The following is a 17,025-nucleotide window of genomic DNA, read 5'->3' as shown; positions in this document are numbered from 1 at the left end:
CATACTCGGTTTGTATTTTAAGTTCAAAACAAAGTTCTACTGCCCTCCATAGTGCAGTACATTCTGCAAGGAAAGGGACCCCATTGAAAGATCTGTTTGAACAAATGGTTTGATCCATCTTGTTTACATTCTACTATTCACTATTGACACAGCTGCTTCATTCTTCAATCTCTGAGCAACTCGAAATTCACCCAAACTTGCTAAGGCTGAATTAATAACGAGGATTTGGACTATGAAATCTATCCTCAAAGATATATGTATTTCTTCTAGTCCACACCCCTTTAAGAATGACTGCAATTTCTTCCAGATTAGCTAGTTTGAACTGTTGTTGCATCCTATCCCATAAAAGACAAAAATCTCCATCACTGCAACACCATTTTTGGACCAAGCTTTGCTTTTCAGCTCATACATCACTGGAAGCAGGTCAACTCCACAAAGCATGTTGAATAGTCTCAACTTCTCTACAAAAAATTGGACATAAATCATCATTCACTATGTTCCTATGGAATAACTTCTGCCTTACTGGAAGAATAGCTGTTAATACTCTACATATGAACTGTTTGGTTGACTCAGGGATGTTTAGCTTCCACACCTTCTCCCATACTGACCTTTGTGCATGGTAGTTTGAGGATTTCCCAATCCTTTCCTTCAATACACTCATTCTCAGATGATATGCACTCCTTACAGAAAAATTGTCATCCTTAGTAAATCCCCAAATTGCTTTGTCCTCTACCTATCTTCTACTCAAGGGGGATACTGCATATCTGTATTTCTTCATTTTTGTCAAATATATCATAAATGAGCTTTTTCATTCCAGCAATCAAGTTCCTCCAAGAGCAGCTCCCTAACCTTAGCGTCTGCTTGCAATATCTTAACTGGGGACTTAAGTTTAAATGAAGGAGATTGTGGGATCCATTTTTGGCCCCAAATGGAAATATTTTTCACATTCCCTACCCTCCAATTCAAACAACCCCGGCACTCAATAAAGCCTTTGAAGACCACACACTCCTCCAAATATATGATGGATTATACCCCAATTTTGCATCCATGAATTAACAGTTCCTATAATATTTCTCCTTGTAAACTCGAGCAGCCAATGATTGAGGGACTTGCATTAACTTCCTTCTTTGCTTTGCTAACATAGCCTTATTTAGCTTTATATCTCGGAAACCCAAACCACCCAAAAGTTTTGATTCCCCCAGCTGGTCTCATCTCTTCCAATGAATCCCCTTACCGTCATGCTTACTACTCCACCAAAATTTTGCAATCAGTGAGTTGATCTCTTTACAAAGATTCCTTGACAACAGAAACACATTCATTGTATAGGTTGGAATTGCCTGTAGTACAATCTTTATCAATATTTTCTTTCATATCTTATCCTTCAATCCCTAAAAGTCATGTACTTTGATCGTCCCACCATAGTTGGCAGTCCCAAATACTTACCATAATAACCACATACCATTGACTCAACTTGTTTGAAAATAGATCTCATCTCAAAATTCTTATATCATCTATTTTTCAAACATAATTTAAATACAAAATTTTCAAACTAATTATTACAAGTTTTTCAAACTAATCATTACTACTTTCTCAGAATTTCAAACAAAAAATAAAAAATCATTAAACTTTTTCAAATCTCCAAATAAAAATAATATTATAAAACTATATTGTAGCAATATTTTAACTTTATAATATTTTTTATTCAACTTTTTCTCTCTACTTTTCCAAAACTTAAAAAATACTCAACTCAAACTATCTCACTACTATTCACAAAACGATCATCTCATCTCACTCTCCAAATGAGCCCTTAGTCTTGATCTTCCTCACTCGTATTTGAACTAAAGGGTATTGAAGTTTTCTGTCTGTTCAAAACCTGACCAGATGCTGCTTCATATACATTAAGAATGTCCTGTATCTTGTACCATTCTGCTAGAGATGCTCGACCGAGTATAACACAATCATCTGATGATGATTTACTCTTGTGCCACCTTTAACTGCTGCTACTCCTCTTAAACCTCCATTCTTTTCACTTCTACTCAACCCCTAAGCACAGAGAATAAAAAGATAAAAGATAAGGTAGGGCTATAATCAAGCCAAGCCGAGCTGGTCTTGGGATTGCCGAGCTGGTCTTGGGATTGCCGAGCTCGGCTCGACTCAAAATACTCAAGCTCGAGCACGAGATTTTTTTATTATTATTTGTTCGAGCTCGACTCGATAATCTTAACTCTCAACTCGAATTCGAGCTCGAGCTCGTCTCACAAACTAGTTCAAGTCGAGTCGAGTTCGAGCTCGAATTGTTTATTTTTTTATTTTTTGAATAAGATTTAATAATTAATAAATTAAATAAAAATAAAATAAAATATCTAATATTGAATTTATACAACTAATAAGTAGAACCTCTATTGAATTATAAAATTTTAAAAAATTTATAAATAATTAATATCTAACTAGTTAATATTTATCCAAAATAACAATATATTATATGCCTACATATATTATTAATACATACACTTAATATGATAACATATATCTATTTCGATTTATATATGGTTCTCACATACTAGTATATAAAATTATTAAATTTTATTAACTAATTATTATACAAATTATAAAATATACTTATGAAATATATTAACTATATAAACATAAATAATTAAATTAAATATTATATATTTAATTATAAAAGTGGTATGCTTATATTATTAGCTAATACATATATATACATAAGTGTATTTATATATTTATCAATATATGAATAAATTTTAATCGAATCGAGCTAACGAGTCGACTCAAGTATAAACAAGTGAATTTTAATGAGTTTTAGCCGAATTGATTCGAATTTGGTCGAGTATATATTATTTACAAATCAAACAGGTATCTACTTTTACGAACAAACTCATTTTTTCACCAGTAGTGCATAATTCGGGTAGGAGAGTGAGTGAGAGGGAGAGGGTATAGGCTGAACCTCTCAAGTAGGTGACTATGGACACCTACACGTACGCAGTAGGCTTACTTTGCCGCAAACTGGGACCCTGGGTGACCATGCCCATGGCGCAGGTCACGTACTACATCTCTCCCTTTTTTACAATCTCCTGCTTGAATTATCTGCAATTTAATTATGAGTTCTTCTGCTTGTAACTAGATATGTAGATCACATATTCTATCTAGCTGATATTGCAAGACTTGATTTATTAGAAATTTTAATTTTAATTTTTTTTTTTTTTTAACAAATCAAATATTGGCATATCAACATGAACATGGAAGATGCTTTACACATTAGCTTTCAAATATAATATTTTTTTAATTATAATATTTTTAAGAAGTTTTTTGTCGAAGATTATATCATTTCATTTGATGAACATATATGAATTTTAAAGTTTATTAATTATTGGTTAGCCTACGTTGATGCGTTGGATTCAATTTATGTTCCATCGCATGATTAAAAAGCTGGAACCTTCATTGGTTTTTTTTTTTTTTTTTCCCCTCCTTTGAGTGGAACTTTCATTTGCCTTTTATGCTTTTTTAAAGTCTAACCATACTTTGCTTACCTGTCTGTGGGAGCGAATGGACATGACGATGACACAGACGCAGAGAGAATGTGGGAAGGAAACTCATCTTCTACTTATAATATATATCTTGGCTGATTTCTTTTTCTGTTTTTATTTTTATTTTTATTTATTTTTTGGTTGGGGTTGCTAATTTGAGGGTAGGAATATATATATATATATATATATATATATATATATATGAAAATTCTATACACCAGTACACCACTATCTCATTTTCATCCCAAGATGTGGCATATGATTTATCACTATTAGATGATCATTTATTAAGTGATTTTTTATCATTCAAAGATGATAAATGTGACACATCTTATATAATGAGATGAAAATGAAATGTTAGTGTGATATATAACATTACTCATATATATATATATATATATAATCGATCCCGAAAGCATATGAGATTCTTCAGTTGCCGTTGCTTATAATAATTTGAGAATTATTGGCATGCAATTCATGTCAATTAGTTAATCTGTTTTTGGATTTGATCTGAACAAGAACCCTATTGAAATTTACTATGTTTGAGTTGTCCGGAATCTTGAGAAAAAAATATTATCAAACTTTTCCAGAAGTGAAAGCGTCTCATGCATGCGCAGTACGTATACTATAGCTAGGCTAGTTCGCAGATATATATTTCACGTCCAAGTTTCCAACCCACAGATATTGGAACTATATATATATATATATATGAAGTGATCTGCCTATGGAAAATCTTTCAAATTTAATGAAAGGATACATTTCATCACTAGCGCGCTATATATCCAATCATCAGCTTATATATACGTATATACCAAAGTGAAACGATCGACGAGCAACTTACAAAAAATCATGTGCATTGAGCATCGAACTTTTATAACATGTTTGATTGTATTTATAGCATTATTAATGTTTCGTAGTAGTGCATGCAGCTTCCCGTCTCTACTTCATATATGTCATGTCACGCCATTTTCAAGTGGTGAAATTAATAAAAAAATTAATTACCTATTAAAAGTTTAAGTATGACACTCATATAACACTGATGTATCGAACAGTCGAAGTAATAATATTTTTATAGTCAATATATATTACACTAACTAAAATAATGTTACGAATATCAAGACTAAATTGATGATCATCACGATAGACAACAGTACTTGGTCCTTTTCATTAACAGGGTATTGGGTACAACACGTCGTTATAAGAAAATTATTTATTTATGACTAATTATTTTTTACGAAAATAATTATTTTTTGTTAAAATAAATCTGTTTTCATCGTAAATAATTATTTTTATTGCAAATAATTTATCATAAATACTCATTTTTATTGCAGTGTGTGGATATCATATTTGTCTTATAATTAGCACCATTAATTAATTACTCTTTCTAAAACAATATTATATATTAATCAAGCAATTTGTTTATCTTTCACCATATATACAAAGAATTAATTGCTATATATCTTAATTATAAATATATAACTTGGGGTCCGTGACAACAATAACATAAGGGAATCCAGCCAAATCCAGAAGATATGGTTCGTACTATCAAAAAGCAAAATCCACTCTTTAAGCTTAGCATATCTTTAATCTCTTACTAATTATTTATATATATAATTAGCGAATGTGAATAAAGCAGGACCAAGTATTCCCACTTGTTCATGTCAAGGGCATGCAGCTCATGATCTTTTTCTTTTTTTTAAATCTACATGCAATTTCCTTTACATGATAACTAAATAGCAGCATGCATCATTTGAACGTGTTAGACAGAAGGCTTTGCACTTTTTACTGCTGTATACGCAGATTTATATATATCAACCGTACATACGTACTCTCAATTAGCCTCATTCCAGTTTCTAATGATACCTGCAAAAATTACCATGTAATTTGGTGTTTCTTTTTATATATGAGAAATAAATTCACAAATTTTAACTAAGAGGCCGGGGTTGCAATAAAGAATATATTTCTCTTGAAAATCTCTGCAACTAAAGGGGTTCGATTCTGATCTCCACTCATGATCTTCAGTATGCCTTTATAATTTGGAGATCAAATGATTCATGACAAGCAAAATTCCAGGTACGTGGCACTTCCTGCCGCGCACAAAGTGGGATGGGTCTAATATTAAAACAAGAAAACCCCAATAACCACTTATAGAGGAATTAAATGCAATGAAACCCTGTTCAATTACTATATTAATACAATGATTTATTAAAGGATATAATCCTGCTACTAATTAGGAAATATATATATATATATATATGAGTAATTCTATATATAGTAGTGGAATGCACAAATATCATACAGTCGTTTTGAAAAAGAGTGGAGTTCACTATTAAAAAATTAATTTCTTTTCATGTGAGTCATATATTTATTCATTTTTTTCAAAGCGACTGTACGATATTTGCATACTCACGACTGTAACTATTATTTCTTAATATAATATATATATATATATATATATATATATATATATATATATATATATGCCAATCCCAAGTGAAGTGGTAATATCAACGCAACGTTAAAACCGAGCAAAAAGCAAATTCAATCCTTATATCTTTTCCTACATATATGTTATCTATCTCCCACATAAACCTAGACTTGAGATCAAACCAAACACGATCGAGCTACAAACATGTCTGCTTCTACTTCCTCACCTAATTGTGAGCTGCTCCAAGCTGATTTTGCAGGAGACTTTTACTCGAGGAGATTGCTCCTACCCTACAAGTTTTACCAGCCACCGACTATGGCAACTCCTCCTGCCACTGGAAATGGCCACGAGTCGCTAGAAACCAACGCGGGTGACAACAGTTTCGATGCAAATGTTGTCATGGTCCTCTCAGTCCTCTTGTGCGCCCTGATTTGCTCTTTGGGGTTGAATTCTATAATCAGGTGTGCCTTAAAGTGCTCAAATCTGGTAGCCAGCTTCGAGTCCGGTAGTACTGGAAATGCCTCGGATCGGAAGGCCATTACTGGGCTGAAGAGAAAGGCCGTCAAGTCTTTCCCAACGGTAATCTTTTCGCCTGAGCTGAACCTACCGGGCTTGGACTCCGACTGTGCAATATGCCTAACAGAGTTCGCAGCAGGCGAGCGTGTGCGCCTTCTGCCCAAGTGCAGCCACGGTTTTCATGTCCGGTGCATCGATAAATGGCTAAGTTCGCACTTCTCGTGCCCAAAATGCAGACACTGCCTTATCGAGATAACATGCGAAAAGTTCGCCGGCCGCAGCCAGGCAAGCTCATCGGAACAGCCCCCAACAGTGGAAGAAGTCGCTGTAAGCATCGCAGCAGTACTGGAACCTGAAGGTTTGATTAATACTTATAGGGGATGCAGTACTTAGGCATATTCTTCATCCGTATATATGATATGGAAGCTGTAGTAGTTTAGCCTTAATTAATTTGCGTAATAGTTAGCACTACAAAGTAGAAAGGTATCCATTTCTCTGGTTACAGCCAGCTTCATGTAAATTTGTACAGAATACAATTGCAACTTGTGATCATGATCTGCAGTAGTACTAATTAATTCTCTCTAAATAAGTACAAATTACTACACTAAATTGAAAATAGTAATGAATAATTTGTTTAAGGGTCACTTCAATAAATGAAACCAAAATTTTTTTCTTTTTTAATGCAAAAACATATCTTCTGTATTCATTAATAATGATTGTTATCAATACATCTTATATCCTTCTCTAAAATTACTTGAATAATACAATCAGGAAATTCTTCTATCCAAATTTGTTCTGAATCTAAGTGTAAAGCATTCTTAGCAAGTATGTGAGCTACCTCGTTAGAGTTCCTATGCACAAATTGCACTTTCCAATCTATCCAACTCTTTAACATCTTCTTTGCATCTTCTATAACATTCTCATAGTCTGGAAATTGATCTTCATTTTCTTCATTAACAGCATTGACAATGGTCTGAGCATCACTTTCAAAAACTACTCTACAGAAATTGAGGTCTCTGCAAACTTCCATAGCTCTCCAAAGGGCATAGTTTTATGCTATTGCTGCTTGCTGTACTTGCCTTCTTTGACCACATATAGCTGCCAAAACTTCCCCATTCTCATCCCTTATAACTATCCCAATACCCATCTTCTTTTCCTTGTGATCAATGGCAGCATCATCCCAATTGGCTTTCACACAATTCTCCATCAGCTTCTTCCATTTCAATTGCCTTGAAACAACTTCAATAGGTTGTTTTCTGCTTATCAAGCTTTGAGCCATTTGAAACTCTCTCACCTCTTCCCTTGCAAACTTGTCCAGGTTTCTTAAACGTGTCTTCAAAGATAAATTGGTTTCTTCTTATCCACAGTCCCCTCACCACAGTTGTTATTTCTTCTTTTGAAAACTTCATCATAAGTTTTTCCCAAAGATCCAGTATATCATCTTCATCAGTACCCCATTTTTGGATTCTGTTCAGTGACTCAAGCCATACATCGTTTGTTGCGATGCACTTCCATAAAACATGCATGACATCCTCTCCCTCCTTTTTACAAATTGGACATAGATCACTATCCACTAGCTTCTTTGAGTGTAATTTTTTCCTTGTGGCTAGATAATTATTCCCTACCTTCCATAAGAATAATTTCACTTTTTCTGAAATGTTCAGCTCCCATATACCAATTCATCTTTTATCTGCTTCTTTTTCTTTTGAGGTTTCCCCATTGATGGATCTTTTCGTCTCTACCTCCAAGTAGTAGGCACTTTTTACAGAAAACAAACCCTTATGGGAAGGCCCCCACACCATTTTGTCTTCTGCATTCATTTTACTCAGAACCATACTGAAAATCTGCTCAGCCTCTTCTTTATTAAAGATGTTTGTAATAAAATCCTCTTTCCACTCCCCTCTATTATGTTGTATCATGAGATCCCCCAACCTTAGCCTCCTCATCTACAACCGACACATGTAACTATACACAAAAAGAAGAAGGTGGAGAAAGTCATTTATGCCCCCATATTTTTATATTTTTTCCATTCTCCATCCTCATCTCAGTTCCCATTTTTAACAGATATGTTGCCTTCTACACACTCCTCCATATTGACGAGGGACTAAAGCCCAACTTAGCCTCCAACGGAGAAGACCTCCTAAAATATTTTTGTTTGTAAATGTGAGCAGTTAAACTGTTGGGGTTATGTAAAAATCACCAACCCTACTTGGCCAACAAGGCTTTGTTGAAACACTCCACATCTCTGAAGAGAGGGTAGATCACTTGCATGCACGCGCGCGCAGTACCTCCCTGCAGTCTGCAAGTGGGCGGCCAATCAGCTTAGTCACAAACCAATTAAGTATCGTCCTTTCAACCAATTAAGTATCGTCCTTTCTTTTTATATATCGGAAATAATTTTAAAATTGCTAATTAGTGCTTTATGCACAACATTTAGAGTGCGCAAGGTCATGATTACGCGCGCACGTACCTTTATACGATAATCGATCTTGTCTGTATTTAGAAATATTTGAGATTAGTTGAGATGATTTTAAATTAATAAATAAAATATTATTATAATATTATTTTTAATATTATTATTATTTTAAAATTAAAAAAATTATAATAATGAGATGATGTGAATTTTGAATCAAAACAAGAATATTAGTTAAGGTGAGTTCTTAATATAATTAGTATTTGTCAAGTGTGTACATGTGATTGGATCATCTTGATCATGAAGGCACTATATATGTAAGGAGAAAAGTAATTTATAATTGTGAATTGTACAACCGTCACGTAATCGTTTTGAAAAAAATAAATAAAATATACAATTCACATGAGAAAATATAATTTTTTAATAATAAATTTTATTCTTTTTCAAAATGATTACGCAGAATTTATATACTTCACAATTATACATAAAATTACTCGTATGTAATTAATCTAATCTCCTAGAATTCAAGTCGATCGTCCAGTACGAAATCTTTGGAACAACGCCATTTCAAGCAATCGCGAGTATATATATAGCCTACGCACGCAACCATGCATGCATATTATATATATATAGGTATCTCAAATATCAAAATCCTTTGCAAAGGAGGTATAATTGCATATATAGAAACCCAAATGAGCCTCGGATGGGAGCTGTTAAAGAATTGAGAAAAGCTTCTTGCAAGCGCCTCATGCAGTCGGCGAGCAAACGCGGCTTACGTGGCATTAAAAAACAAAACGAACCGTTTTGTTTTTTATCAACAATCACCCACATCATTTTACTCGCCTCAGTGTCCCGACTCCTCACGAACCTTCCTTCATTTTCCTCCCCAGTTTCCATCTCTTCTCTCGTTCGCAGAGAGAAAGAAAGTCTCAGTTTCCCTCAAATCCCTCCCGAGAATCTGTCTTTCTTCCGCACGAACCTTCCTTCCTCGACTCCGTCGACGCGAAGCAGCAGCCTGGACTCAGCGTCCCTCCCCCTCTGGGACTCAGCGGCGGGTTAGGGTTCATCTCCCGCAGATTCCTTTCCACCACGGCCTCTCGTCGAAAGCATCTTCTGAAGATCTAAAGGAAGGTTCGTGTTGGTCAGTTTCCCTATCTCAAACCCTAACCCGCCCCAAATCATTCTCATCCCCAAACCCTAACCCTAACCCGCCCCAAATCATTCTCATCCCCAAACCCTAACCCTAACCCTAACCCTAACCCGACCCAATCATTCTCATCCCCAAACCCAAACCCTAACCCACCGAAGATGAAGCTCATCCCGAAACCCTAGCCCTAGCCCGCCCCAATCCCGTTCATCCCGAAACCCTAATCCTAGCTCGCCCCTTCCTGTTCATCTCGAAACCTAACCCTTCCGATAATATTGTTAGGTCAGAGGTAATATTGAGATTGAATTTATTATTTGTTGTCGAATCTTTGATGGGGCAGATTGTGGATTTACTCTGTGAAGTTGTTCTTTAGTTTATTTGAACAAGTATGAGATTATGATATTCCTATGGTAATTGTTAGGTCAGAGGTAAAATTAGACGCTTGAATTTATTATTTGTTGTCGAATTTTTGATGGGGCAGATTGTGGATTTACTCTGTGAAGTTGTTCTTTAGTTTATTGTTTTTGAACAAGTATGAGATTATGATAAGAATAATGGTAATTGTTAGGTCAGAGGTAAAATTTCTACACTTGAATTTATTATTTGTTGTTGAATTTTTGATGGGGCAGATTGTGGATTTACTCTGTGAAGTTGTTCTTTAGTTTATTGTTTTTCAACAAGTATGAGATAATATTGAGAGGTAAGGTGATTTATTGAGAGGTAATATTGAACAAGTATGAGATTACTTATAAAAAAAAAAAATATTGAACAAGTATGAGTTAATCACAGTTTATTGTTTTTGTTCCTATGGTATGGTAATTGCTAGGTCAGAAGTAATATAGGGAGATTGAATTTATTTATTTAGTTATTGTTCTCGAATTTCTCATGGCCTGGATTAATGTGGATTTATTGTTTGACCTAGTTTCCGAGTTTATTGTATTTGAACAAGTATGAGACTATTGTAATGAAGTTATTTTTTGTTTAAAGTGACTATTGTAAGTAAGAGACTACTCTGCCTAATGGGGCAGACTAAAGTACTTGTTCATTAGACTAAGGTAACAAGTATGTAGTTACCTTTTGTTGTCCTTCTAATGCTATGGTAGTCTAAGTATAAGCAGAGCAGGCAGGCTGGGACTGTGAAGTTTAATCAGAACTGAACTTTCTCATGTAAATCCAGTGACATTGGTGGTGGCTCAATAGTACTTAGGTTATGATGCTTTCAGAAATATGTATCTTTTGATATGTGTGCCTTTCCACTGTGCTTATGGTTTATGTTAGAATGTCCTCATCAACTATGTCTTCTTCATCCTCTGGTAATCGTACTTGTCAACCATTGTGCTTTTGCGATCTTCAAGCTACATTGAGATACTCAAATACTCCCAGAAATCCAAGACGACCATTCTTTGGGTGTCCAAATTACAACACGAAGGTAACATGTTTATATATGTTTAATAAATTGATTAATATTAAAAACATCTAACATTTTTTTATATATGTTTGCAAGGGATTACCTTATTGCAAGTTTTTCAAATGGGCAGATGGTGATCAATACATGCAGCTGGAATTACAAGAAAGAAAAAATGAACTATTAAGGAAGGAGAAAGAGGTCGATGAGAGACTTCGCGATATTAAGAAGAGGGAGATTGAGCTCCGTAAGAGGGAGGATGAGATTGAGAAGAGAGAGATGGTGCAAGATGGTCGAGATGAGGAATTTTTGAAGAAGGAGTTGATGCTCTTTGAGAAAGAAGCTGGACTAACACGTTCACGCACGCTTCTCCGGTTGTCTTGGGTTGTTGTAGTTGTTGTTTGTTGTTGCTTAGTGACTTGGTAGTGGTTGTTTGTTGTTGCTTAGTTTGAAGGTGTAATTTAAGTGTTAGATGTCATTTTGGTTGTTTAGTCCAAGTGCGATATCATAAAGCTATGTAAATTCAGATTCTGATTTGCCTCTGTTGGTTAAATTGTTGTAAAATACTTGCTGTAAAGTACTTGCTTAAATTGGAGTAAAATAGCAGTTTTCTGCTTTCTGTTTCTGTGTTATTGTTAGTCTATTTTCTGTTTCTCGTTTATACCATTATGTTCAAAACAGAAACTTATACCAGACATCAAGAAACAGGAACTGTTTCGGGCTTAATTGGAGTAAAATAGCAGTTTTCTGTTTTCTGTTTCTGTGTTATTGTTGGTCTATTTTCTATTTCTCGTTTATACCATTATGTTCAAAACAGAAACTTATACCTGAACTAGACATCAAATTCTAAAAACATCTCCACTACAGTAAGCAGCAGAAGTTATAATCTTAAAGGGCAGTGATTAATATTGTAAATTCCAATAACCCTAAAACATAATTATTAATCACAAACTTATTACCATGCCTCATTATTCTGCAGCAAAATTCGCACCAGCATTCAAGTATTCATATATAGAACTTGCAGTTCACGTTCAGTATCCACATCGCAGTCAATGAATCATAGGTCCATCTCATATGTGCAGCATCAACTAGAAGTTAACATGATGTTCATGTCGTTAGACCATCACAGCAACTAGAACCTCTTTTAGGACCATTTTTTCCCCATTATCAAGTCAGAACCAGAAACCTGAAGGATATGATTTTCTGAAACAAATAGCTGAAACAACCATACTTCTAAAACCAGCATACTGCTGCAACCAGCATCAATATTCCAATATTACAAAAATGAAAATAATATGACAATGACAAACATGAGAATAATGTTTCCAATTTCACCAAAATAAGAATAATGTTTACAATATCACACTAATTCCAATAATGTTTAGAATATCACCAAAATGACATTCACTAATGTCCTCATAACTACTCCTGGAACATTGACTTGAACACTCCTGGAACATTCACTAATTCTTCTACCATTAGCACCATATCCCAACACTTTTCTCTAATAACATTTACTAATTCTACATTTACACACTCTTACACAAAAATGGTCATTTGCTCATATCAATTAATCCAGTTGTGATCTATCCAATCCATGATTCTCAGGTTGTGATCCATCGAACCCATGCTCCACCGGTTGTGATCCATCCAACCCATGCTCCACCGGTTGTGATCCATCCAACCCAAACTGTATCTGTAAAGATTTGTAAGCAGCCAAGTAGAAAGAAACTATTAGAAAGTGAAAAGTATTAAATATGAACTTTTTAAGTGAAAATTTTGGGTTATTACACTTTCTTGACTTCCGATCACTGTTTCCCGGGGCCGGGTTCCACTATTGTTAAAAATCGAGCTCTGTCGAACATGCTGTTGATGATTAACAAAATGATATATTATTATTATTATATATATATATTTTTTTTGCATTTACTTCTTCCATTGGCAACCAACAATGCACAATATAACAAAATATTTAACAATTAATATACCTGCAGTTCACTAGGACTGGTGATATCTACTTCTTATGGGCCAAATAAATTTCTACACGTGTCCGGGAGTGGTGTATCTCCTTCATCTCGCTAATATATACCACAACAACGCACAATATCATAAAGCTAATATACATAACTATGTATATAATATATACCATTAATATTAAAAATATTGAGATAAGCACCTGTTTACGTTTCCCTGTTCCTGGTGCTTTTTTTTGCTTGGCTTTAACCTTCCGCATTTCTTTCTCCATCCTAGATGCTCTCCTCAAAGATGGAGGTCTTCCTTTCCCTCGCACAACATTTGGACTTAGTACGGGCTTTGAACTACCACCAGCATTTGTGTCCAGTGTTGTACAACCAGCATTCGAACCTACCAGGGGCGTAGAACTGTTAAATATGACATACTACGTATCAAGCTTTACTTAAAAAAAAAACAAAAATGCAAAAATTCAAATATGACATACTAACTATCAAGCTTTACTTAAAAAAAAATATATTAGAAATATTCGCATACAAACCTGTTTGAGTCATAGATGGGGGGTGTTGATTATCACGGTACAAGTCAATCATTGAATATAACTTCTTTTTTGCATCTTCAAACTGCTCATTGGAACCTGCTGCATAAGTTATCATCTGATAACATATATTCAGCAAACTTGAATATCTATTCCCATCTGGCCTCTGATTCCCAGCATCATAGCTACTGTGGATTAACGTGTATCTCCTCTTAATGTCCTTCCTCCATCGATCTAAAATGTACCGGTCTGGCAATAACTTTATACCGTTAGCTCTGAAGATGGCTAAAATATGCCTACACAGTATCCCCCTCATCTCGAATAACCCACATGAACACTTTCCATCGTAGTCTTCCACATTGAAGTTCACTGAATACGTAACAAGCTTAGTGAACTCTTCAACGCGAACTTCATCTTCCACCAGATATCTTTTCATTACACCATCCTCACTAAGTAGACACGGATCCATATCGAGCACACCCATTACTTGCTGCTGGACTTCCCTAAATTTAGCATTCGTGTACAACTCTTGAAATCTCTTCTCAATTGGAGATCTAGATATACAGGGAATGGTGACGCTAAATGTGTGGAAGTCGGCATTGTTTTCATTCTCAATTTTTTTCCTCAGTGCACTGTCAAACTGGTCGACAAACTCCTTCAAATTTGTCTTCGCATGAACATAACCATCAAAAAAAGCATTCATACTTTCACTACGCTGGGTTGTACTCATTCCAGCCCAGAAGTACTCTTTTAAGAATACTGGTACCCAATGCTGACGCTCATCATATAAACTTTTCAACCAGACATTCTCATGTAAATCATATGTGTTAAGTAACCCATCCCAACATTTCTCAAACTCCTCAACTGTTTGAGTGTCGTACACACATTTCATTAGGTGACTTTTTAGTCCACTTTTGTAGGCAGCATATGACCCAAGCTTCTCGGGAACTTTCTTCAGTATATGCCATAAACAGAATCTATGCCGACTTTCTGGAAAGACCTTAGCAATTGCATTTTTCATTGCTCTATCTTGATCAGTAATAATAGCTTTTGGAGGTATACCATCCATACACTGCAACCAGGTCTGGAATAACCATGTAAAGGTGTTGGTATCTTCACTTGAAATCAACCCCGCTCCCAAAAGAATGGACTGTCCGTGATGGTTTACACCAACAAATGGTGCAAACGGCATCCCATATCTATTCGTGAGGTATGTGGTGTCGAATGTGACGACATCACCAAAATACTGGTAGGCCGCCCTACTGCGTGGATCTGCCCAAAAAACATTCTTTAGCCTCCCATCATCACTTAAGTCCATCAATGCAAAAAAACCATTATTCTTGTACTGCATCCTCAAAAAATAATCTCGAAGTACTCCAGCACCACCTGCACCAAGTCGTAGATGACGTGCCTTATCTATATAATTGCGACAATCCTTTTCTAAAAATGGGAGGTTCTCGAAACCTCCTGCACCAACGACAAGAGATCCGAAACTCTTATTCATCCGGATCCCAGCCAAGTCGTTTGTATCTAAGACTCTTTTTACAGTCTCACTCACTTCTCTGTTACAACGAAAGAAGCGAGATTTCTTTGGACTGAGGCCGTGATTATGTGTATTATGGACTGTTGTTAACCGCATCTTTCCTTCAATCTTTAAGGCATTAATCCTTGCCTTACAATCCGTCTTTCCTGTCGGGTGTGGCTTTGCAACGTTCAAACTCTTAATCCGGGCTTTCCCTCCACGGGCACAACCAAGAGTGACATATCTGATACTTTGATCAGCTCCCTTCTCACTCCTTTGTGTCATCACCCCAAACCCGCATTTCTTAGCATAATCCTTATAATAACTATGTAAATCTTCAAAAGAATTGAATTCCATCCCCGACCTTGGCTCCTCAATTATATTATCACCATCCGTTTGCACTAATTGTAGTGAACCGGTAGTGCAATCGTCGGTTTCAGGTGATTTGGGTCTATCCTCTTTACTTTCTTCATCAACAATTGAGTTTGTACATGGCACTGCAGTTTCCCTACAATCGGGACTATTCTCTGAACAACCTCTTCCGCTCGTTGCGGAGCTTGTAGCGATGTGAGGAGTCAGAGTTCCCATTCCATATTGAAATGGATAACCAACATTCTGCTTACAAATAAATAAAAACAAGAGCAATTAAACTCTAAAAAACCCCCAACTTACATAACAAACAAAAAGACATTGAAAACCACCTGAATGTTACTGGGATATTGGCTGCCATCCGGATATGGCAGAAAAACTGGTGACCAGTAACTGTGCATGTGATTTGGAAAGTTTATATGATTCGTTTGAGGGATGTCCTAGCATAAAGATGTCATTTCCAATAAGTAGACCATTAAGTAGACCATTAAGTAGACCATTTCCAATAAGTTTTTGAAATATTAAATAACATACTGAGGTAGGGGTGTTTGAGCTAGATGGTGTTAGCGGATTTGAGTGTTCTTCCCCTTTTCCAATGCCCTGTACACATTGTACAATAAAAAAAAGGTCAGTCTCTGGGAAGAATACTCTAAGTGAACAAACAAGTGGAATGGTCTATTTCTCACCGCAATCTTAAAAGATTACTCCGCAGCAAACTATGCACATGTTTATACTTCTTTTTGCAAAAAACAAAATGTGCATCTCATTTAATATTCCTGAGATATTTTTATTCTATTCATTGATATGTATAATCTCTGCTCTTGTTGATTATTACACCCAGGGAGATGCAGATTTTCTAAGGTATCATGGAATGCAAGAATTTGATCAGGCAATGCAGCATCTAGAAGAAACTTATGGTGTAAGTTTTGTCTTTGCTTAAGTACAAAGCTGTATTCAGTTGCAGGGGTCCTGATATGTACTTAATGGCTATCTATCTATTTGTGTTTATTCTTATATTAGGTAAGCTTGTGAAATACTATTAATATCTTGTGAGAATAGGAAGCTCGAGAAGATGTCTCATGTAATGTCATTTATTTATGCAAAGTCCCAAAAAATAACCCAACATACGCTATTAACTGAAACTGCACCTTCTCCCCACTAGAAGAATAGG

At 35.4% G+C, this 17,025-nt stretch overlaps 2 protein-coding genes and 1 long non-coding RNA gene across 3 annotated transcripts; 1 reads left to right on the top strand and 2 right to left on the bottom strand.

Annotated features, from left to right (window-relative positions):
• The first annotated feature begins 6,059 nt into the window (after positions 1–6,059).
• On the top strand, positions 6,060–7,035 carry LOC108986683 (RING-H2 finger protein ATL78-like). The gene has a single exon (XM_018959380.2). It carries the CDS (start codon positions 6,178–6,180, stop codon positions 6,880–6,882), a length of 705 nt encoding a protein of 234 aa, XP_018814925.2. The 5' UTR covers positions 6,060–6,177; the 3' UTR covers positions 6,883–7,035.
• A 5,840-nt stretch (positions 7,036–12,875) lies between these two features.
• Positions 12,876–13,473, bottom strand: LOC118349543. Its single transcript, XR_004802504.1, has 3 exons — positions 13,443–13,473; positions 13,246–13,320; positions 12,876–13,150 (listed from the first exon to the last, which is right to left on the bottom strand). It is a non-coding gene; the product is annotated as an uncharacterized LOC118349543 (long non-coding RNA).
• Positions 13,474–14,052: 579 nt separating this feature from the next.
• LOC118349625 (protein FAR1-RELATED SEQUENCE 1-like) lies at positions 14,053–16,255 on the bottom strand. The gene is made up of 4 exons (XM_035695117.1): positions 16,187–16,255; positions 15,249–16,100; positions 14,209–15,035; positions 14,053–14,062 (listed from the first exon to the last, which is right to left on the bottom strand). The coding sequence occupies exons 1-4, from the start codon at positions 16,253–16,255 to the stop codon at positions 14,053–14,055; spliced, it is 1,758 nt and encodes a 585-aa protein (XP_035551010.1).
• Between the last annotated feature and the right edge of the window lie 770 nt (positions 16,256–17,025).

This window comes from Juglans regia, chromosome 10, assembly GCF_001411555.2.
Source record: "Juglans regia cultivar Chandler chromosome 10, Walnut 2.0, whole genome shotgun sequence".
Taxonomy (NCBI): domain Eukaryota; kingdom Viridiplantae; phylum Streptophyta; class Magnoliopsida; order Fagales; family Juglandaceae; genus Juglans; species Juglans regia.
Note: the sequence above shows the minus strand (reverse complement) of the source record. Positions and strands in the feature narration are given on the sequence as shown.